At 53.6% G+C, this 20162-nt stretch overlaps 11 protein-coding genes across 11 annotated transcripts; 5 read left to right on the top strand and 6 right to left on the bottom strand.

Annotated features, from left to right (window-relative positions):
- Positions 1 to 174: 174 nt before the first annotated feature.
- On the top strand, positions 175 to 2175 carry LTS14_007530 (uncharacterized protein; the record flags this gene model as incomplete). Its single annotated transcript, XM_064840222.1, has 2 exons — positions 175 to 320; positions 555 to 2175. The coding sequence occupies 2 exons, from the start codon at positions 175 to 177 to the stop codon at positions 2173 to 2175; spliced, it is 1767 nt and encodes a 588-aa protein (XP_064692102.1).
- A 264-nt stretch (positions 2176 to 2439) lies between these two features.
- LTS14_007529 (uncharacterized protein) lies at positions 2440 to 3856 on the bottom strand (the record flags this gene model as incomplete). The annotated part of the gene is made up of 7 exons (XM_064840221.1): positions 2440 to 2597; positions 2655 to 2676; positions 2738 to 2783; positions 2832 to 2925; positions 2978 to 3331; positions 3384 to 3631; positions 3684 to 3856. 7 exons carry the CDS (start codon positions 3854 to 3856, stop codon positions 2440 to 2442), a joined length of 1095 nt encoding a protein of 364 aa, XP_064692101.1.
- Positions 3857 to 4085: 229 nt separating this feature from the next.
- Positions 4086 to 4579, bottom strand: LTS14_007528 (uncharacterized protein; the record flags this gene model as incomplete). Its single annotated transcript, XM_064840220.1, has 2 exons — positions 4086 to 4396; positions 4447 to 4579. The coding sequence occupies 2 exons, from the start codon at positions 4577 to 4579 to the stop codon at positions 4086 to 4088; spliced, it is 444 nt and encodes a 147-aa protein (XP_064692100.1).
- Positions 4580 to 5072: 493 nt separating this feature from the next.
- On the bottom strand, positions 5073 to 8393 carry LTS14_007527 (uncharacterized protein; the record flags this gene model as incomplete). The annotated part of the gene is made up of 1 exon (XM_064840219.1): positions 5073 to 8393. The coding sequence occupies one exon, from the start codon at positions 8391 to 8393 to the stop codon at positions 5073 to 5075; it is 3321 nt and encodes a 1106-aa protein (XP_064692099.1).
- A 450-nt stretch (positions 8394 to 8843) lies between these two features.
- LTS14_007526 (uncharacterized protein) lies at positions 8844 to 9869 on the bottom strand (the record flags this gene model as incomplete). Its single annotated transcript, XM_064840218.1, has 1 exon — positions 8844 to 9869. The coding sequence occupies one exon, from the start codon at positions 9867 to 9869 to the stop codon at positions 8844 to 8846; it is 1026 nt and encodes a 341-aa protein (XP_064692098.1).
- A 1284-nt stretch (positions 9870 to 11153) lies between these two features.
- LTS14_007525 (uncharacterized protein) lies at positions 11154 to 13094 on the top strand (the record flags this gene model as incomplete). Its single annotated transcript, XM_064840217.1, has 2 exons — positions 11154 to 11723; positions 11784 to 13094. The coding sequence occupies 2 exons, from the start codon at positions 11154 to 11156 to the stop codon at positions 13092 to 13094; spliced, it is 1881 nt and encodes a 626-aa protein (XP_064692097.1).
- A 36-nt stretch (positions 13095 to 13130) lies between these two features.
- Positions 13131 to 13583, top strand: LTS14_007524 (uncharacterized protein; the record flags this gene model as incomplete). Its single annotated transcript, XM_064840216.1, has 1 exon — positions 13131 to 13583. The coding sequence occupies one exon, from the start codon at positions 13131 to 13133 to the stop codon at positions 13581 to 13583; it is 453 nt and encodes a 150-aa protein (XP_064692096.1).
- Positions 13584 to 14026: 443 nt separating this feature from the next.
- On the top strand, positions 14027 to 14817 carry LTS14_007523 (uncharacterized protein; the record flags this gene model as incomplete). Its single annotated transcript, XM_064840215.1, has 2 exons — positions 14027 to 14122; positions 14185 to 14817. 2 exons carry the CDS (start codon positions 14027 to 14029, stop codon positions 14815 to 14817), a joined length of 729 nt encoding a protein of 242 aa, XP_064692095.1.
- A 318-nt stretch (positions 14818 to 15135) lies between these two features.
- On the bottom strand, positions 15136 to 15981 carry LTS14_007522 (uncharacterized protein; the record flags this gene model as incomplete). The annotated part of the gene is made up of 1 exon (XM_064840214.1): positions 15136 to 15981. The coding sequence occupies one exon, from the start codon at positions 15979 to 15981 to the stop codon at positions 15136 to 15138; it is 846 nt and encodes a 281-aa protein (XP_064692094.1).
- A 1146-nt stretch (positions 15982 to 17127) lies between these two features.
- Positions 17128 to 17958, top strand: LTS14_007521 (uncharacterized protein; the record flags this gene model as incomplete). Its single annotated transcript, XM_064840213.1, has 2 exons — positions 17128 to 17444; positions 17523 to 17958. 2 exons carry the CDS (start codon positions 17128 to 17130, stop codon positions 17956 to 17958), a joined length of 753 nt encoding a protein of 250 aa, XP_064692093.1.
- A 422-nt stretch (positions 17959 to 18380) lies between these two features.
- On the bottom strand, positions 18381 to 18985 carry LTS14_007520 (uncharacterized protein; the record flags this gene model as incomplete). The annotated part of the gene is made up of 2 exons (XM_064840212.1): positions 18381 to 18590; positions 18674 to 18985. The coding sequence occupies 2 exons, from the start codon at positions 18983 to 18985 to the stop codon at positions 18381 to 18383; spliced, it is 522 nt and encodes a 173-aa protein (XP_064692092.1).
- Positions 18986 to 20162: the final 1177 nt, after the last annotated feature.

Below are 20162 nucleotides of genomic sequence, written 5' to 3'. Positions count from 1 at the left end.
CAGTGAGCGCGCTTGACGTTCCCTTGTCACTTTCTTTTCCGTCTGATTCCGAGCCATTGCTATCGAGCATCTTCCCATGAAAGGAAACAGACTTCTACACCAACCTGTCGTCGTGTGCTTTCGACTGGCGCGCTATAGCAACTCGAAATATATCGTTGCGTCCGAATGTCGAAAATGGACAAGATTGAACAGAGTTCAATGAAACGGTCATGCAAATACTCGAACGGGATTGGTTCGTCTAACCATCCACTCATAATCGGCTCAGACAGCAATGATCCGCCTCGGCAAAGGCTCGCAATTGACGGCAGGATCCACGAGCTGTGAGTCCGTGAAACCGTATTTTGACAAGGTATGGTACGCGAGGCCATGAGGGGGCAGAGAATGCAGACTACCCCTGCCTTTCGCGACAGCAACTCATGCGTGCGAGACGTCGCATATCCTTTGCGGCTCGAAAGCCGGCAGCTCTGTTGCATGATCCACGACTGTGGCGTGATCTGACCACCGATACGGGCCACGCTCGGCATCATCAATATGCCCGCTGATAACACTAACAGGTGCGGTCGTCAGGAATCTTCCCGGATACAGAAACCTCAGCAGAGACCTACCAATGCTGGCGCTGCTGCGCAGTCGAGTCATTCCAGCGGTGATCCGAAGGACCAGATTGGAGCGGAGAGTACCTGGATCGACTTTAATGCTGTCTCCTCCGATCGTAGCCGCAAAGATGTTCGTTCCCAGGCTGCGCGAGCGAGTGCCGCCGCACGACGAGCGACCCTTGCGAAGAAAGCAGCGAGACAAGGACAACAACCTGGATCGCTAGTGTTTTCGCTCCCAATGCCATCGCCGCCACAAAGGAAATCCCTGCCGGTGCTAGCTCCACCTGCTAAGACGACTATCATTACGACTCTATCCCCCCAGAGACCCGCGAATACCGTGGCAGCTCTGGAACAAGCGGTCGTCAGGCATGCTGTCCAGACGCAGAGTTCGCCTGATCAGGTCTACTTTCAGCAGATGGTTGACATCGTTATTCGATTCCTGGATGACCGGCCTACATCTCTATGCCAAGAAGGCGAGATCTCGCTGGCGCATAGCTCGATTCGATCGATGCTGTGGAACGCCATGACGGGCAACACCACGCTATTCCAGGTCTCTCTGTTCTTGGCTGGCACCTACAGCAACACCTGTGGACTTCCACGCCAGGCTCTGAGGCATATCGGAGCTGGACTAGCAGTGCTACGGGGTGCATCACTTAATGCTATCCAGGAGAAACTTGCCGTAGCTGACGCGGAAAGCATTGCTCCTGTGGCGATAGCTTTGCTCGCGGGCTGGGAGAGGCGATACGGCGATCAACAGTCTTATGAAGTTCACATGAAAGCATGGAAGACACTGGCAATTGCTGGTCGAAGTCTAGAGGAGCAGAACGTGGCTACTTTGACCGATCTGGCGCTGGAGATGTACCGTGGATCCTTGGACGATGGTGGACAGCGCACACGATCCATGGGCCATCTGGTCTCCTTACCCGCCGGCTTTCGGGTTTTCGACATGCGGCGAGTGGAGATGCGCAGTCTGCTATCGCTAGTCGCGCAAATGGCACTATACGATCCACACTCCAAGGCTGAGCCGATGCGCCTCAGACATGTAGCCCTGGAGAACATGTCCTGGAGTCCCACCCACACGCACGGCTTTGAGCCAGGTCCAGATTATGAAGACTCATATGACCCAGCTGTCCTGTCTGCTTTATACCACGTCCGTGCAGCCAACATAAACATCTGCGGCGTGCTACTGCAACATACCATGAACGTTCATAAGATCTTTTGGAACTTCGACATGAAAAATGGAATGATAATCCATACGAGCTCTTGCCGGCATCTCCAAACAGAGCTCCTGATGGGCACGCAGTATGAGTACATTGCCCTCTGGGCTAGATTCATGCTGTGCGCGATTGCGCGGGACCCGTTGCAGGATTCTCTGCTCATTAGTACGCTGCATAGGATGAGAATCTATGCCTGGCCGCAATTGAGAGCTGTGTTTTTGAGCTTGTTGTATGATGATCAGCTGATGAGCGGGTTTTGTGAGGCTTTGTTCGATATTCTTGTAGCACATCCAGAGTGGGCAGGGGATGATCGAAGGCCGTCAACTAGTCTGGTTTCGAGGACGGAGATCAGCTATAAGGCGTGATCTCGCATTTGTAGAACCATCATCATGCTACGATTCCACGAATACAGTGGTTCTGTGGGACATGCTTTAGCCTAAGCCATGCTTCACAATGGGTCGTCGACATTAAGATGTAAGCATTGTCACTCCTCTATACAACACAAGAAGCTGACTGTATGACTAGCACTCCATCGCTATGTGCCACCGCGATTACACGACTCCTTAAAGGTACCATGAGACAGCATCATGGTCCATTCCCGACACTCAACCGTGACAAGTCCTGCGCGGCTAGACGTCGCTGCCCTCTCGCTCGATCTGTTCGATCTTCTCACCCTTCTGGCCTGCAATGATAGAGTGAGTTGTTGGGTCGATATCGATCTCGCGCTCATATACCGCGACCTCAGCTGCATCACCGAAAATGGCGGCAACTTCCTCGAGTGGGATGCCTACGCGTGCGTTAGCCATGGATCATGCCAGGTTCGAGGCCTCCCGGTCCAATATACCCTTAGTATCGGGAAAGAAGATCTATAGATGGTAGTCAGCACCACTCCAATCCACGAGAGTAATATGACATCTCATCACTTACCCACATGCAAATCCCGCCGATCGTGCCGGGAATGATCATCGCGAGGCTGTTGGTCATCAGTATCTACTCGGCGGTCGAGACAGAGAGGACTTACTAGAACTTCCAGCCGATGCTCAGAAATGCAACTGGGGCTGATTGTAGCCAGACGATGTTCATGAAACTGATCATGGCCACCCCTAAGCAAATACCTGGGAGGCAGGAGGTTAGCTCTGTTCCCAGACTCGCTTCTCTGTTTCTCACCTTTGGCCCTGATATGAGTCGGAAATATCTCGCCAAGGTAGGAGAATTGTGTTCCGTCCAAGCAGAGACCGTAGAACACTTGGAAGACGAAGAACATGGCAACGCAGGCGAGCAGTGCAGAGGTATTGGTCGATGTGGCGTTTTCCACGAACGTAGCTACCAGAGCAGCCTCCACGATCAGCGTTGCCATACATCCTAGTACGCCAAACGCTATGTATTTTGGCCTGGGAAATCGATCGACGAAGAATGGTGCCGCAAGGTTCATGAAGAAGGCGAATGTGAGCCACGCTGCAGGATATAGCAACTGCTTGACAGGCGAAAAGCCAAGCTGCTTATAAAGAGTGGGACCATAGTCTGTGTCGTTTCGTCAACAAGGGCATACCTACTGGAGAACGTCCGCACATACTGTTGATGACCAGGACGCCAGAACATTGGCAGATGCCACATATTCCGATGGCTAGCAAGGCGCGCTTCCGATAGGACGGCTTCCTGATTATGTGCAGCCACGAACTACCCAACGTGCGATCAATCTCGATTTGTCTGCGGATCTGGTAGAATTCTGCTGCAGCCAGGGTGTGATCTGGATCACTCGCATCGGCATGCAGTCTGACGAGCACTCTTTCTGCTTCGGCATCACGACCTTGCATGCAGAGCCTATCACGAAAGATCAGTGTTGTGCTTTATGCGTGGTCGAGACTCTGCTTACCATCTGGGACTCTCGGGCAGGAATGGCAAGCCAGCAAGCAGACACAGTGGCCAGAAGATCGATAGTGCCATCGGAGGACGCCAGGTATTGCTCCCACCACCTTTCCAAAAGTAGAAGCCGAACCCCACCCATCCTTGCACCATATAGCCGATGAGCAAGAAGATGGCATGCATGTCGACAAGAGCACCGCGCATCGAGACGGGCACGATCCTGAATGGTGAACACGTTAGCTTTGCATGCCGGAAAGAGAAGATCACCTCGAGCAAATGCATGTGTGTCTGCAAATCAGACAAGTTGAGAATGCGCTGGCAGAAGGCATCGCCAAGTCGGAAGCAACAAAGGTTGGAGGTTCATCAACTTACTATTGACGTGTCAGCACAGGTTCCCGTTCTGCGCGTTTGCTTAATGAATCTGTACCTCGTTCATTAGAATGGGCACGGCGGCCAGAATGCCAAAGCTTCCTGCTCCGGCGAAGAACCTGAAGGCAATAAACATGCCGATCTCGACAGACGCAGTCATGACGGCGCCAGAGATAACGAGTAGGATGCAGGCGGCTGCGCAAGCCCAACGTCGACCCCATTTGTCTGCAATACTGGGCAGCATGAGCGTACCAATAACACCTCCTGTCTGGAACAGCCCATTAGTTGTTGAGAGCAGATCTGTCCCATCGGCGCGGGTATCAAGCTTCATGTAGGTAATGAAAGATGGTTGACCTGGCAGCTATGTCAGGTTTGGACAAGCATGGTATGGCGATCAGGCATACCCAAAGTCGTGCCGATAATGGACGCAGAGTAGCCATAGCTTATGGAGCCTATGCCAAGCATACATAGCACGAAGAAGGTATAAGCATTGAGCTTCTGTCGATGCAGCACTCTGCCGTCCTTCTCGACCGCCATCTTGTCTCCACAACCAGATACTTCGGGTGAACAACTTGCGAAGGGATGTTGAGGTACAACAGGAGAGACTACCCACGAGATTTTCTTAGAGGCATAATCAGATACTTATGCGATCGCCTTGAGCCTCCCCACTAGGCTAACAAGCATACCGAGAAGTGGGTTCTCAGATGCCTTGTACCCAATGACATCCATATCCCCACCGTCACAACTGCTCATATCACATCACACGTGGGGAGGATAACGTTGTCCGACAGAAATGAGCCGCGAATACTGCTGAAGGCCGCTCAGTCAGCACGGGAATATGGTGAGATTTGGGAGCAGGCCGAGGGTGATGTCGTTCACCCCCGCAGAATCATACAATTAAGCTCGGTCAACCCCATGGGCAGCTACCAAGCCATTGACTTTCGGACGTTCAGTACGATTACAAAGTCTCTTTTTCCTGCCTATGCCCACATGGCGTTTAGCCGTCTACAAGCCCGCCACAGGAGGCCCATCACGTTCTGATTACAACACCTATACCCAAACCTCTCGCCTCCCTGACACAGCATGCCAAGCAGGTTCTCGTTTTCGCACCAACCAGTGCATTCTCTCCTACCTTAGCACACCATGCTCTAGCAAGTAACTCAAGGTCATGTGTGCCCCTGCAGTCGAGGACTACGACTTCACCATCCCACCCTCCTGTACCTCGCTCCTCAGGTGAGGAGAGAGCACGAGGTCGCTTCTCGGGACCTGCAGATAGTAGCGAGGCCACTGGTATGATGCTATAGTGGTGCTCGAAGTGCAGCGGATGGGCTGGTGGTGGAGGCAACTCCTTCTCGATGTCGACGAGACTAAGTGTGATCCCTGAGGCGCGCGCCGCGTCTGCTCGTGCTTGACGAGAAGACTTGTCGGTGCGTGATGTGTCAGTGAATGTGGATGCCGATTTGACATTGACGAGCTCCGACTTGTTCGGGTTAGTCGCTTCTGCTGCCCCTGTCACTGCTCCACGGGCGCTGTCGAGATCTACAGCCGTAGGCGAAGATGAGTCCGCTGGTTCAGTGGTCGGACTTGTGGGCTTCCGGGGCTGTGGATGGCATGGGTAGGATGCGACGAAATTCACATCATAAGTGAGTGGTACTTCCAAGCTTCCCAGTCTCGTATTAGCAGGTGCTGTGAAGATCATTGTGGCAACATGTGTGCTCGTCACGTCGATTTGGTCCTCCTCCACTTTCATCAGCTTCGAGCTGCTGTGGGTAGTATCAAACGATAGTCCTTGATACTTGACATCGTTGCCCATGACAAACGGCCCATCAAGCGGTGTAGAGAAGTCTCCAGCTTGTAAGCTTTTGATGGTCGCTCCGTGCAGAGGATCCGAGTCGCTCGCCACGGCTCTCGTGTCCTTGATCCGAAGTGTCTTCGTGTCCGTGTTTGGTACATCCTTGATGTCGAGACTGACCCAGCCATCGTCAATCCTGCCACTGTCTGCAATGATGGGCACAGACAACCATTTCATGCAGTCTTGAGAACCTCTGGTAGCGGCCAGCACACGCCCAACCACACAGCTCTTGCTCCAGAAACCTCGTCCTTGGTATATGAAGCCGCCGTACAAGTTTGCCTCGTCTCCCAGGGCCTCGATAGCTTGCGAACTATTCTCAAGTAGGGTCGAGATAAGGAAATGACCTGCTGATTCTCCCGGCAAAACGAGACCAGCAAGCCAGGACCGAGATAGCCAGCCTCCGACCTCAAAGCCATCTCCGTGTTCCTCACTCGACGGCGAAGCAGCCAAGAGCTGGATGCTGTTGGCAGTAGTCATTCGGCTCAGACCAGGACGTGCTTGGTGCTGACCCATCAGGCCACCCAGCCAACTCTTCCTGTTGGCAGACGGCGTGTATCCTGGTAAACGAGGACTGCTCAGCGGGGTGGCATATGTACTGATGCCACTGACTGGTCGCTGGACGCCCGGGACTGCAAGAGCATCACCACGCGTCTGCATCTTAGTGTCGGACAGTCGAGCTTCTAGCTGCGTCTGGACGTCTTCCAGATGGGGCCACTGCAGCTTCTCTGCAAACGTCAATAGTCCAGCAAGCTGTTGCTCCTGATTTCGTGGCGAAAGTACTGGTTGCACGATTTGCTCTTCAGCCTCCTCTGGTGTTTCTATGGCCGTCCGGAATGAGAAGGCGCTGAACAGGCTGACTCGCTTGTCTGCCCTGCTCGTCTCCTCCAGGGTTTTAGCACGGATGATGAGGTTCTTGAGAAATGTTCTGCTAAGTACGAGATCCCATTGGATTTTCTTGGACTGGCGAGCGTCAATGATATCGATTTCGTCATCGGACAAGCTTCCGGACATTCGTTTCACGGCCTGCAGACGCACAAGCAGCTCTGACGCAAGGGTAATTTGAAGAAGCAGAACATCCCGCTCGGATGGCTGGGCGTTGTCATCTGCGCCCGTAGGCTCCGCCCCTTCACTAGCCCACAACAATTGCCCTACCCGTATTCTCCACTCGACTTGGCTGAAATTATACCACAGCTCCTTCTCACCAAGCACTTTCTGAAGAGCCGTGATCTGCGTCCTGAGCGTCACATCGCCCGTGCCAGCGCCCGTTGTGCCAAGCTCGCCATCCAGTAGTCTACCAAACAACTCTTCACCCATCTCCTCAACCTTTGCTTCGGACCATTCTGGCTGTGACAGATCTGGGTCGTGCTGTGCTGCATCAAGCTCGCCGAGCTCCGTCAGTCGATGTATGAGGACTTCCATATTCAGCTCTCGTAAGCCGAGTTGTTCCGGATCGGTAGAGAGTATTGCACGTTTGGTATCAAATGATGGTTCGTCCGGCCTGACTGCGCTATCCGCAATCGCCAGCTGCAGAAAGTGCTCGAAGCCTATCGTGCCGGGATCAAGACCGTTTGCACTAAGCATGCTCGGTAGCTCCAGTATATCGCTGTCGAGGTCGGTGGGCTTCGTGCCATACTTTGTTGGCAACTCGCCATCCGCTGTCTCCCGGGTTCGGTGTAGTCCGAGTGTCGAAGCACCGAAACTCGAATGAAGCAGGGGTGCATGATCAGTGCCATATCTTTTGCTCGCTTCCACATCGATCCCTCGGAAGACGACCTGTGGTCTCCACAGCCCGTCACCATCCTCTTGCACCTGGAAGTAGGGTGCTCCCACAAACATCTCCTCGACATCACGCTGACTCAATGGATGTCTATCCAGCGCAGCCTGGCTGGTAGCTTTCCTATCTAGCTCAACCTGACTGCTTGTCTTCAACGGACTAATCGCCGCTGAAGAGCTAGCCTGTCTGGAAGAGGCGCGGACGCGTTGCTGAACCAGAAAAGTGCTGCTTTGGATCTTCCCTTGCTCTTCCGGCTTGACAGGACCCACAAGCCGGTTGAGCACCTCATCACTGATGTCGAAAGAGCGAAGCTGGCTATCACGCTTTGAGACATTTCTGCTAGCTGACTGCTTTTGCACACGAGTCTTCTTGCGTACGGTCAACTGGCGTGTGAAGTTGTTCCCGGAGTCAGACGGTTTCTTATTAGTCCCTGAATACCTGAAACGGGATGAAGTCTTTCGGAAGAAGTCCTGTACTGCCTGCTTCCGTCTATTTTGCTGAAGTTGTGGCTCGGTCTCGTCCCTCTCTTCGGTTTGTGTTGGAAGTAGTGCTGCAGGTCGAGCATTGGGATTCTCCTCGGATGCCAACCACGCACTCGATTTCTTGTGTCGTAAGCTGCTCATCTTGAACGGAAGTCTAGGCAGACCAGGCAACGCAGCAGTCTTGCCATCGTTGGTGTCTTCGTTTGGCTGGCGGGGCACTTGTAAAGACGCTCGAAACTTCATGCCTGTGGATAGCAATGGCGATTTCGTAGTTGATGTCAAGAAAGGAAGTACAGACAACTCACACCTGCGCGACGCGAACTACAGCATGATACCCATGCGAGCCATGACCACGAGATCACGGCCCCAACCAGCATATTGCAGTACCGTACTCATGGTTTGGCCAGTGAGATGTCACGGTAATGTGGAAGAACCTGGTTGCAGAGCCGGTGTCCATCACCGCCATCACACCCGCACCATGCAAGTACATGGCGGGATTGCCTTTTGCAGCGAACTGCAATCAACCAAGACTTGGCTGTAGCGAGAAACTTGATGCCACACAGCAGGGATATGAAACGCGTGGTGAGACAATTTAATGATTTCAGGCGCGGCGATGTTTCGGCACGGGAGTGAGAGATTGAGTAAGATTTGCCGAGTCACGTGATGCAAGTATATCTGTATAAGGTTTTGATTTTATGCTTCAGCGACATTGACTTCGGCATCGTGCAGCTGCATTCTGCTAACGGAGTAGTCGGTGGCTTTCGACTTTAGCAACCGTACAAGCCAGACACCCTTTTCATCGCCATTTTGACGTGCGTTGTCCGCCCACGCCCAAAGCGCTGCGTCAAGCAGATCGATGAGGGTGGACGAGTTTGTGCGTGCGGGCTCATGGTTGCTCGTGGAAGTCGATAGCAAGGCGATTACGATGTCTTTGTCGCAGCCATGATCTATGACCGCTTGACGGAGAAGCTCTGTTGTGGGCTTCACACCCATTGACAGCAACGTCCCCACAGCATCCCTCGCACTCTCAGCTACTGCTTGCGAAATTCCGTTGGCAGCAGTCTCATGATGTATCGAGCTGAGAGCCGCAAGGTCACCTACCTCGCGGCTGAAAATGCGAAGAAAGCTTGTCCGCTCTGATGTCCAAGGACCGTGAAGCAGCTTGACTGGCGGGAGAAGTCCCTGAGCTGGCCGTAATCCAGACCAGGCCGTCAGGTAGTGGTCGGTCGTCCCATAGACACCTGCGTGCTGCTCTTGCAGCCATGTTTTGAAGAAGTCCCAGGTCATAAACTTGCAGCCTAGCAATCTGGTGGCCGCAGCAAGCTCGGTATCTAAGGTGATGTGATCGTCATCGCGATTCAATACAGTGCCCAGAATATGCGACGTCAGCTGTGAATGTAGATGCTGGCTACGAAGCTGATCTTTCAACCGTGGTGACGCGAAGGCGAGGTTGATGTTGGTTGAGTAGTCGAAGATGACTTGCAGGATTTCCGTGGGAAGCTCCTCGAGCCTGGACAAATATACGAGACGCCGTCTGCGCTTGCGTGGCTTGGACCCAGATCCCTCGGCTGAGTCATATGGTTTGGAAGGGTCTGATATGTCTACCGAGACTAATGCTTCGATCGTGAGGCCGTTGCGATGTCTTTTGCCGGAGGTCCACTTCTCATCACGAGTGGCGGAGCGCTTGCCACGGACAACGATCGGTGTGAATTGGGACATGTGGCCGATTGGGCGAGGCTATATGCTTCGAGGTGGTCCAGCGTCGTGCCATATGCTCATCGGCTGAAAGCACTAATTTCGACTGTCAGAAGATGCTTCATCTAAACTCATGTTGTAGAAGAATAGAAGTGTGACTTGTCTTTCAGAGATCTTGGTATGGTATGGTAGTAATCACAGAGGATCAGATACTATCTATTGTGCTTGGTTATGCATCATGATGTGGCAGTGGAAAAAGGAAACGGGCTCAACTTACATCATGCTCCAGAGCAAAGTCGTGTCGTCTGCCCTCGGTCTCGAAACGAAGAAGGCACTGCTTATGATGTCTATGTTTGTGTCAGCCTCCAACTTCGAAGGGACTCGGCAGGTATGCGTGTGTGTCTTGGTGAGAGTACGATCATAATATGTAAGATATTCAAAATCATAGAGGTCGGTCCGTTGAGAGAATCAGGCGTGAAACTCCGGTACTGGCCCTCAGCCGCAAATTTGCATAATCATGTAGGAGGGAGAGTGGTAGAGGGAGGGATAATCTTACCATTCAGGTGTCTGCAGCGTCGTGCTCATCATGTCCAAGGTGGCCAAGCAGAGTCATTTGGTCAATCAATCAATAGATACACATTGTGATATTCCACGTTTCTGAACACACGCTGGAAAAGTTTGGAGGTTGCGGCGAAAATGCCAAGCCCGTAAGCTTTGACCAAGGGTTTTCTCCTCAGCCTCTTCACTACTTCGACTGCAGGCACACCGAGGACTTCTGGCTGTGATTGCTCCGTATCGCTTTGAGGTCTCATCTGGCATGACGAGGATCGTGAAATGGACGGCGTATAAATGACATGATCGGGAGGGGTCAAGACGGCCAGGTGACACGATGCTACCACACACTACCAATACATGCTCGACCAGCGCACTGTTCTCGCCTGCATACACTACGAACGAGGTCGGCCAATCCATGCGCTCACATCACTGCTCTCATCTCATTACCGTAGTAGTATGGATTTGCGGCAGTGCCTTCATGTATACTTCACTCGACTAGGACAGACTACCTCCCGCTTCCTCACATTTCACCATATGGTAAGATGGAAGTCTTCACTCGATACACTTCACTGCTTCACTCGTGCGCTGTCTCTCTCAGCAACTAGGCTATCTTACTGTAGACATGCTATAAGTATGCAGCATAGCCATGCCCTTAGACACACTTCTCCCACCACATTTTAACCTCTCCAACACTTACCGCGTTGACTATCTCCAGCCCACACCAGAACGCGCCACATACTGAGGTAACCGAATATGAATACTTCGGGCAATGAAGATGGACCCGACCTCAGCAGACTGATGAACAAGGCCGGCCTGGGCAACAGCTTCCAGGCAATGACAGTATCTGCTCTGGACCAAGCTATTGCTAAAGCTCGCTTAAACGGCTGTGCCTCGATCAAGCGTGGAGGAAGCGTCGCAAGTCTTGCACTGCTCGTGGAGATCCGAGCCCAGGCTGACGTCAAGCCTCAGCACGATATGCCCTTGGCGAGCACAGCTCAGAATTCAAGTGGTCCTGAATCCTCCAGCAGTGTTTCTACGCTTCCCTCTGCTTCAGCACCAGTCGACGCTGGCCCCGGAGCTATTTCGGTCGGTGCCGACAATGCAAACGCGAATAGCCGTGTACCTGTGGTGTCTGATCAGAGCGCCGAGAGAGATCCGATGACAGCTCAGTCGCCTCGCACCCCTCTCTTCCAGAACATGTCAACACTCGACCAGGCGCTGAACCCACTCCGGTCGCCTGCTTCAAGGGTTGGCGGACTGCAGACTATATTGCCTGCTAAAATTCAAGACTTGTTCGAACTTGCGATCCAGATGGAAAATAGAGTTTGGGAGGACAAAAGCAAGCAGCGCTAAGCACGAAAACGCAAGGCTATCGAGCTCCAGCTCAGCCAGGAGCCGGACGATGAGGATGACATTAGCCAGGCGAAGCAAGTGGAGAGCGAGGTTGACGCGAACAGCGACAATTCGGGCGTCAGGACGCAGACTCACAAGAGAAAGCGGCTCGAGAAAAGACTCGAGCAGGAGGAGAAGACGGCCGCTAAGAGAGTCAAGGCCCGATCTACGGCTCGTGCTCGGCGTTTGCAAGAAGAGCTAGCAGATCGCAAGGCGAAGTTACAGAGGAAGCCACGCGATGTGGTCGGCCAGGCGTCGCGAAAGAACTTTGGAAATACAGATTATGTTCAGAGATCAGACAAGCTCTCAAAGGTCAAGTCGAACGCAGCGCAGCTTCAGGAAGTCGAGATCTCCAAGACGAAAGGCCCAAACTACTTTGGGCGGACAGCATCATTAGCCCCCGGCCTGAACTTTGACATGCTCAAGCAAGCGTCCAATGGTTTCACCTCGCAGCAGAGCATGGTTCCCGCCGCAACGATCGAATCAGGACAGGGTCTTCACGATTCCATCGGCGACTACACCCAGGGGGGCCTGATCTACATGCTTGGTCATCACCTGATGTGGTATGACCAGCCGTCCGACGAGTTTCTATCCTGGAGTATCGATCCTCTGTTCTTAGTCGTGCATGCTTTGGACAGGAACCACGAGAACCAGTCAGGCACAACTATTCAGTTCAACGACCGACGCCGGGCAAAGAACGAGAAGGACCAGCCCACAGATTTCTATCCAGCCCTTGATCTCGATGATACCTTCCAAGTACCAGCTGCGGAACTCTGGAAAGGCAGACAACCTACGAGATTGCATGCTCGGAAGTTCACCCAGGAGTTCCTGACTCATCACATCGTCAGGTGCGAAGACGACCAAATCAAGCCAGTGCACACTGAGAAGCTGATGGCGGATGGCTTGTACGAAATCTTCCCGTCCTTCCGTGTTCCGCCGGACCATCAGAGAGCTGGCTTGTATGGCGGGCAGATGTACTTCCGCACCGTCGGCTACCTTCCAGACCTGCGGCATTTCGCGGATGAGCACCCGAAGCCAATCTACTCATACGAGCACTGCGCGGTGATCGTACCGTTCACAATCGCGCTGCTGACAAGGGTGCAGTCCCTGACGCGCAACTTCATGTCCATCGCCGACGATCAGGATCCAGCAGAGATTGAGCCCCATCTGCATATCTTCATCTCCTTCCTGACCTTTGAAAAGCGGCCCCGGAACGACGAAGTGTATACAGCCTGGATTAAGGCTCACTACACGGCCGCAGATGTCCTCGACCTCTATGGTGACGGTACTGGTGGCGTTTAGCCTGGGTTTACCCACATCGCGAACAATCTGCCCGGCATGAAGCAGTATCTTGACCTCGTTCGGGACGCCGGCGCGGCTTTTGGTCTGCCGCCGCTTCCAGCGAATGTGGTGCGTACGCATAACATTACTACTGGAAGAGCGTACGAGGCGGAGGATCGGAGGCATAATAGGAATGGAGTGAAGGGTACGAAGTATGATAAGGACGAGCAGCAGGACAGGCGGGACAAGGCGAAGGCTGCGACGCAGGCGAAGAAGGAGGAGGCGAAGAAGCGCGAGGAGGCCGGGTTGAAAAAGAAGGTTGTCATGGCGGGCAGCACGACTTTGCAGGGGATTGGTGCGGTGAGTACGGCGATTGATGCTGCTGATGGTGCTGTGATGGCCGAGTTAGAAGCGGATGGGGTTGCTGGTGCTGATGTGGAAGAACATGGGGAGTTTGAGGCTTCGCCAGCAATTGCAGCGGATGAGGAAACAATAGGTATGGACGAGTGAAACTAAGGGTGGTGCGGTGGTTGAGTCGAGGGAGGCATGAAGAAGGACAGGGACCAGGCAAGACGGAGGGAGTATGTCAGAGGTGTGCAATTCGGTGGTGGGACAATTGGGCAGCTTGCTCACGGTCGTGACTTATTTTCCATCATGATCGATCTTAGGACTTGCTCCGATCACATCACACTTGGGTGCTGTACATCCGTGCTCTTATTGATAGCTCCCTACGTCATCGCTGACAGGGATTCGGGTAAACAAGCGTTCTTTCATGGAAATTGTAACCTGCATCCATACCAAAATGCCATCCATATTACCTCTCAGCAGTAGTCACTGGTCTTTGCAGCACCACGTACCAGGTGTAAAAGCCAGGCTTTCACCCTGAGCACATTCCTCGTCCGCCACGAGCACTGACAAACCGGAGCCTCGACACCAACGCCTACGACACAACAATGGACTCACCAATCGTCAAAGCCTCCCTGCAGGCAGCCCTCCTCAGCGGCATCTCCAACATCCTCGCACAAGCCATCACAGTCTACCGCTCAAACGTATCTCTCCCCATAAACCCATACCTAAACCCAGACTCATACTAACTCAGCCACCCTCACAGCCCCACCTCCAAACAACCACCCAAGCCCCAACCCTTCTCCAAACCTTCCTCTCCTCCTTCAACCCCACCGCCCTCTTCCACTTCGCCCTCTTTTCCCTCCTAGCCTGTCCACCAAACTACCTCTGGCAGAGCTGGCTCGAAGGACAATTCCCGGGATACGCGACGAAGCTCTCTCAGCTGGAGAAAGAAGCACTGGTCGACAGCGCAGTGAGTGGAAGGAGCACAGCCACAGACAACAAAAGCAATGGCAATATCACGAACCGCTCCAATGGCGCTATGACGGAGAAGAATACCCCGAGAACAGTGTCAGGCCAACAAGAGAAAGCAAAGCGCTCCTTAAACCTCCGCAATACAGCCATCAAATTCTCCCTCGATCAGACGATCGGCGCGGCAGCCAACACTGTCCTCTTCATTTCCGGCATCGCCCTACTCCGCGGGCACACTGTCGCCTCCATCCAGGCAGATGTACAACAGCATTTCTGGCCTATGATTTTCGCAGGACAAAAGCTGTGGCCGTTGGTGAGTATTCTGCAATTTACCGTGGTACCTTTCGAGTGGAGGACGCTGGTCGGTAGTTTCGTCGGGTTGCTTTGGGGTGTGTATTTGAGTTTGATTAGTGGAGGGAGCAAGTGAGGGATGGGTGAGTGAAAGACGAGGGAGTGGAGTGGAGTGGATGAAGTGGAGGTGTCGAGAGAAGAAGAGGCAACGGAGACTTCGGCGGCGATGGGCGACGGTCTTGGTCGATGTGGCGATGTTATGACTTTTCTTGATAGATTGATGATACCCCTGATATACGTTCCGAGACTACCCCAGGACGAGGCATATATGTCTCTATCTTCATCACACCTCTATCCTTGGTTGCGGCTTCTAGCTGTAGTGGCTCACTCCGAACAACGTGTCAGAACTCTCTGTTCATTGCTTTCATGTCTCGTTGACACATTATACGACTTCCTACACCACAAGTCTGCCACCACTACGATAATTCATCGGCTCCATCACCGTCTGACTAGCTCCAAGAGCCTTCCAATACTGATCCGAGTACCTCTTCAGCTCATCCGGCGTCCTCTTCTCCGACCTCATGAGACCGCATCGCACGCAGGGACAAGGTGGAGTCATCCTTCGGCCTCGGCGTTCCCAATCAGACTTCATCTGTTCCTCCACCAGCGTGGCGAATCGCGCAAGCGTCGTGGCACTACCAGCCTCCGCCGTAGCAAGTTCACTACTGAGACCCTCGGCGCCGTCACGACACCGACACGTACATTCCTGCTCCAACGCGCCGCTGAAGCTGAGGAGGAGTCGATCGGCGGCGCCCAACTTGCAGTCGATCGCCGTGGGCTGCCGCATCCCGCCCGTCTGGCTCTGCACCATGAACTCTAGCCTCAACGTCCATGATTTGAAAAGGTGCGCACCGAGCATCTTCGGCGACCACTGCGCCATCAGCGAGTCCTGCCACCGCTGGACATCATGGTCAGACATATGGCAGTCCAGCCGGAACAGGAACACGTTGTCCCGGAAGAACACCTCGAGTGCCTCTCGACGTAGCTGGGCGCTGACTCGCGATAAGGTTGGTAGTCTTGGCCATAGCGAGACTTTCGTCTCCGGGGCGGTGGGCGTCCGGGAGTACCGATCGCTCCAGAATGCGCGGATACGTGCGCGCTTGGACGAATCTCTGGGTCGGGTGACTGCATGTTGGGCCAGGCAGGTAAAGATTGGTTCGGGTTCGACCAGGACGTCTCGCCAGATCATTTCTCGGAGTTCCAGTGGTAGGCTCAATAGACATGGTTTCTGCTCTGCCATTGGCGTCTCTATCGGGACGGGTATATAGTAATATTCCCGACGGATCTAATTAGCTGGTACTATGCACTCGTCCAGTCCTCCAGATCGTCAGCAAAACCTTCCATAATCATCCGGTATGAAATGACAAGATCCGGCAAGAGCAAAGGCGGTCGGCGGCTCCATCGCATCTAATACTTTCCGTTGCAACACGTGCGGCACAACAATCGTACTAGCCTCGAGCACGCCAGCGATGGAGCGCAAGGCCGGAGCGGGCAATAATATGGTTTCATGCAAGGCTTGCAGCAGCTTCGCACCGCCAACATGCATGAGGTTCGTTTATCGGGGTTGGGTGGCAGATGGGGAAGGCCCACCATTCGGCCCAGACCGTCTGAGCGTCGGCGGCACAGCAGCTTGAAAGCGCTCGTGCACACATTCGTTCATGGCTGCAGTAATTGTTTTCGGGAGGAAGGACCAACTGGAGGCTGTGTGTTGCCGCCGCGATGTTATGTCATGTCGGGCAACACCTTGGTATGGTTAGCACAGCGTATTCATGTGCTGTGATTGCCTCCATTGAGATAATGGTATGCTCAGTCCGGAGGCCATCCCGCGTCGGTCGGTCGGTCGGTCGGCCATCTGGAAACAAGCCTTTCCTTCATGCGCCCATTATTGACGCTAAACGAGCATCTCCAACACGATTGGGATCTTGCTCGCTGCTGGACAACAAGAGGCTGATTGATGGAGCAGCAGGAACGTGCAAATGGTTCTCCTCAAGCTCATCGGCAGATTGGCACAATTTCAAATAAGGCCATCCTCACACTACATCAAACCCCACCCAGAAACATGACAGCATCGACGTCAACATTATTGCCCCGCCATCATAGAGCGAGCTTCCCATTGATCAATAAAACAGAGCTCTACAACTCCTGATGAGCTTCCGATGGCGGCGGCTTTTAACCAACATTATCTCCAGAGCGGACGAGAGGCGAGGTGTCTGGAAATATGTACCGCATCCCAGTGATATCATCGCAGCTCTGCAAACGTAGTCTCTTCCCACTCTCACATCATACAACCCCCAACTCCTTCTTCCCCTCCCCCTCCCCCTTCCACACCCACTCCCCACCAACACAGCCAAAACTACACCACAGCACACTGCGAACCTACGCAACCATGACCTCCACCCAAAGCAAAGCCTGCTGCACCGTTCCCCCGGTCGTGGCCGAAGGCTACAAGCCCAAAGGCGACTACATGCAAGTGGAAGGCATGAAGACCTACGCCACGGGACCCAAGAGCGCCAAGTCTGCCGTCCTGATCGTCTACGACATCTTCGGCTTCTTCCCGCAGACCCTCCAGGGCGCGGATATCCTCGCCCACAGCGACCAGGACCACCAGTACCAGTGTTTCATGCCCGATTTCTTCGACGGGAAACCCGTGCCCATTGAGTGGTACCCGCCGGACACGAAGGAGAAGGGGGAGAAGCTTGGGGAGTATGTTCTTATTCCTGCTCAGTCCATTCTGCCTAGGAGACTAGGCTAGAGAACAATGTCTCTGACATGCAAGGACAGATTCTTCCAAACCTCGGCCGCACCCCCGAAAACCCTGGAACGGATCCCCAAGGTCCTCAAAGCCATCCAGGCCGACCGCCCGGAGATCAAAGAATGGGCCATCCTAGGCTTCTGCTGGGGCGGCAAGATCGTGAACCTCGCCTCGCAAAAGGACACTCTATTCAAGGCCGCCGCTTCATGCCATCCGGCCATGGTCGACGCGAATGATGCGCCCGGTATTACCATTCCATTCCTCATGCTGCCGAGCAAAGACGAGCCGAAGGATGATGTGAAAGCGTGGCAGGAGAAGGTGAAGGTCAAGAATGAGGTGGAGTGGTATGACAACCAGATTCATGGGTTCATGGCTGCAAGGGGGGATTTGAAGGATGAGGGGGTCAGGAAGGATTATGAGAAGGCTTATGGGAAGGTGCTGACGTGGTTTCATGAGAATATGTGAGTTCCGAATGTCCCCTTGTCACCGTGGTGGTATTCATGGGCATGCTCGAGTTCTGATGTGCACCGTGTAGGTGAGTGTCTAGGCGTGGACGAGAGAGAAGCTGATGGGCACTCTTCTTCCCAGGACTGGCACGGGGTCGAAGCTATGAGTGGCAATGACACGGCCAATGTTATGCGTATATAACACAGGCAGGACCAAAGAATTGCTTAATCAATCCTTCTCAAAACTACGTGTCCATAGGCTGTTGGGTGACAGTAAATCCCAGACTACTACACTACGCGACAACAACCCAAGTATCAAATACAATCATAGCCGTGAGGCTCAACGCACCATATCTTCCCTGGAAAACGCCATGGCAACACCCTCTCCAACTTCAATAATCCCGCTCACTCAATCCCACCCTTTCTCCCCCATCCATCAACTCACCCAAGTCGCCGTTCCATCTGCTCCACCCTCGCCCGGAACCCCCTCACAATCTCCCGTATATGCTTAATCTTATCAAATTCCGTCTCCAGCTCGTCGATCTGACGGAGAATAACTCTGAAGCGCGCGATTTCCGCATCGGCCATTTCGATGGCGTTGCCGGCGCGGTCGTAGTGGGTTTGGGTTGCCGTTTCTGTTGCTCTGTTGAGCTGGGACAAACGACATCAAAGTTAGTTCTGACGACGAACAAAGGTTTTGTGGAGGGAGGGTGGGCGGGTGGGTGGGTGCGTACTTGTTCTAGCCTTTGGGAGATTGCTCCCATGACCCGGTCAAAGTGTCGTGATAGCAGTGTCAGACTCCCCGGGTCGAGTAGTAGTCTTCCTTGACTGCTGGCTTGGGAACCAGCGGGACTGCGGGTCTGGGCATGGGCGAGCTGTTGGTGTTGGCGGAGGGTCGCGACTTCCTGCGCTGAGAGACCGAGACGGGTGTCGGGGATCGACGTCGGTGCGGTCGTCTGCTGCTGTTGTTGTTGTTGTTGTTGCTGTTGCTGCTGTTGTGAAGACCGCGCACGGGGCTGTGTATGTGGATGGGCGGTTGGAGGCATAGGTGGGATCTGTCGCTATGGGGACTTCTATGGCCCGTAGCCAGCTCGACGTCTTCTGCTCATCACCTCTTCCACGACTACAGTGCAGACCGCGCATGTCTTGTCGTCGTAGTAGTAGTCGGAGTCGCAGCAAACTTCACCTTTCACCTTTTACTTACTTTCACTCCCCTGCCGACCAGCCGCCCTCGCTCGTGCACACACACACAGACACACACACACTCACTCGTCGAGGTCGGGATGATTATTCGGTAGGGCTGAGCACGCGGCGCACGTTGTTCGAGGCCATATTTGTCCAGCGACAGGCGACGGCTTGTCTAGCAGGCTAGTCTGGGGTTGCACCGTCGCACAGGTCGAAACAGATGACCTGCTCCTTACTCACCTTACCTCAAGCTCTCTTGCCGCTTCGGCATCGGGGAAGCTTGACCGGTGCAGTGAGAAGATTCATGGCGATGCTTGGTCTGAGCGCTGATCACTCTCGTTTCATTACCGCGCGCGAATCTGGGCGTCTACATCATTTCCGCCATCACATCTCAAAGCAGAGTGGGAATGCGACGATGATGTATCGGAAGTATCAATGAGGGCCAGCGAGAACTTCGGTCCCGAGCTTGCATGCGGCCTGCAGCTCCCACGCGAACGCCATGCTTCACGAGTCTCACAGACCACGGGAAAGCATGATCGAACTCTCCTCTGCAGGTACTGCTAGCCGATGAGACGACTGGCCATGAATTCGATTGTACCCATAGATAGTCCTATACGTCATATATATATATGGAATAGACATGCTCCAAGATACTCCATGGCCGGCTTCATAGCACACCATGTCTTGACTCCGAGGTAATAAAGTGAGTGAAGCGAGAATAATACCATACATAGACTTCCATTCTCGGATGAAGCTACTTTCTATCCTTCGGTGTCGACGGAAATGAACACAGGCCAAGACATACCCATGGTTTCACTCTAATGCTCGCCGCCTCACTTCGAGGTCGCTTGCATGGCACAATGCTTCACTTTGCGACCTCCCGCTCCCTCACTCGTCCACGTGACCTTGATGGACTGCCTGGCAAGTAGATGCTCCATACAACAGGACAGCTATATGAGCATGGCCATGGCCATCGCCTTAGCTTGCACTCTTCTTACCTCTTCATCCCTCCACTCCTCCAAGCTCTGATAGACCAAG

This window comes from Recurvomyces mirabilis, assembly GCF_035927965.1.
Source record: "Recurvomyces mirabilis strain CCFEE 5264 chromosome Unknown scaffold_21, whole genome shotgun sequence".
Taxonomy (NCBI): domain Eukaryota; kingdom Fungi; phylum Ascomycota; class Dothideomycetes; order Mycosphaerellales; family Teratosphaeriaceae; genus Recurvomyces; species Recurvomyces mirabilis.
The sequence above is the reverse complement of the archived record's forward strand: the minus strand, read 5'-3'. Positions and strand labels throughout refer to the sequence as shown.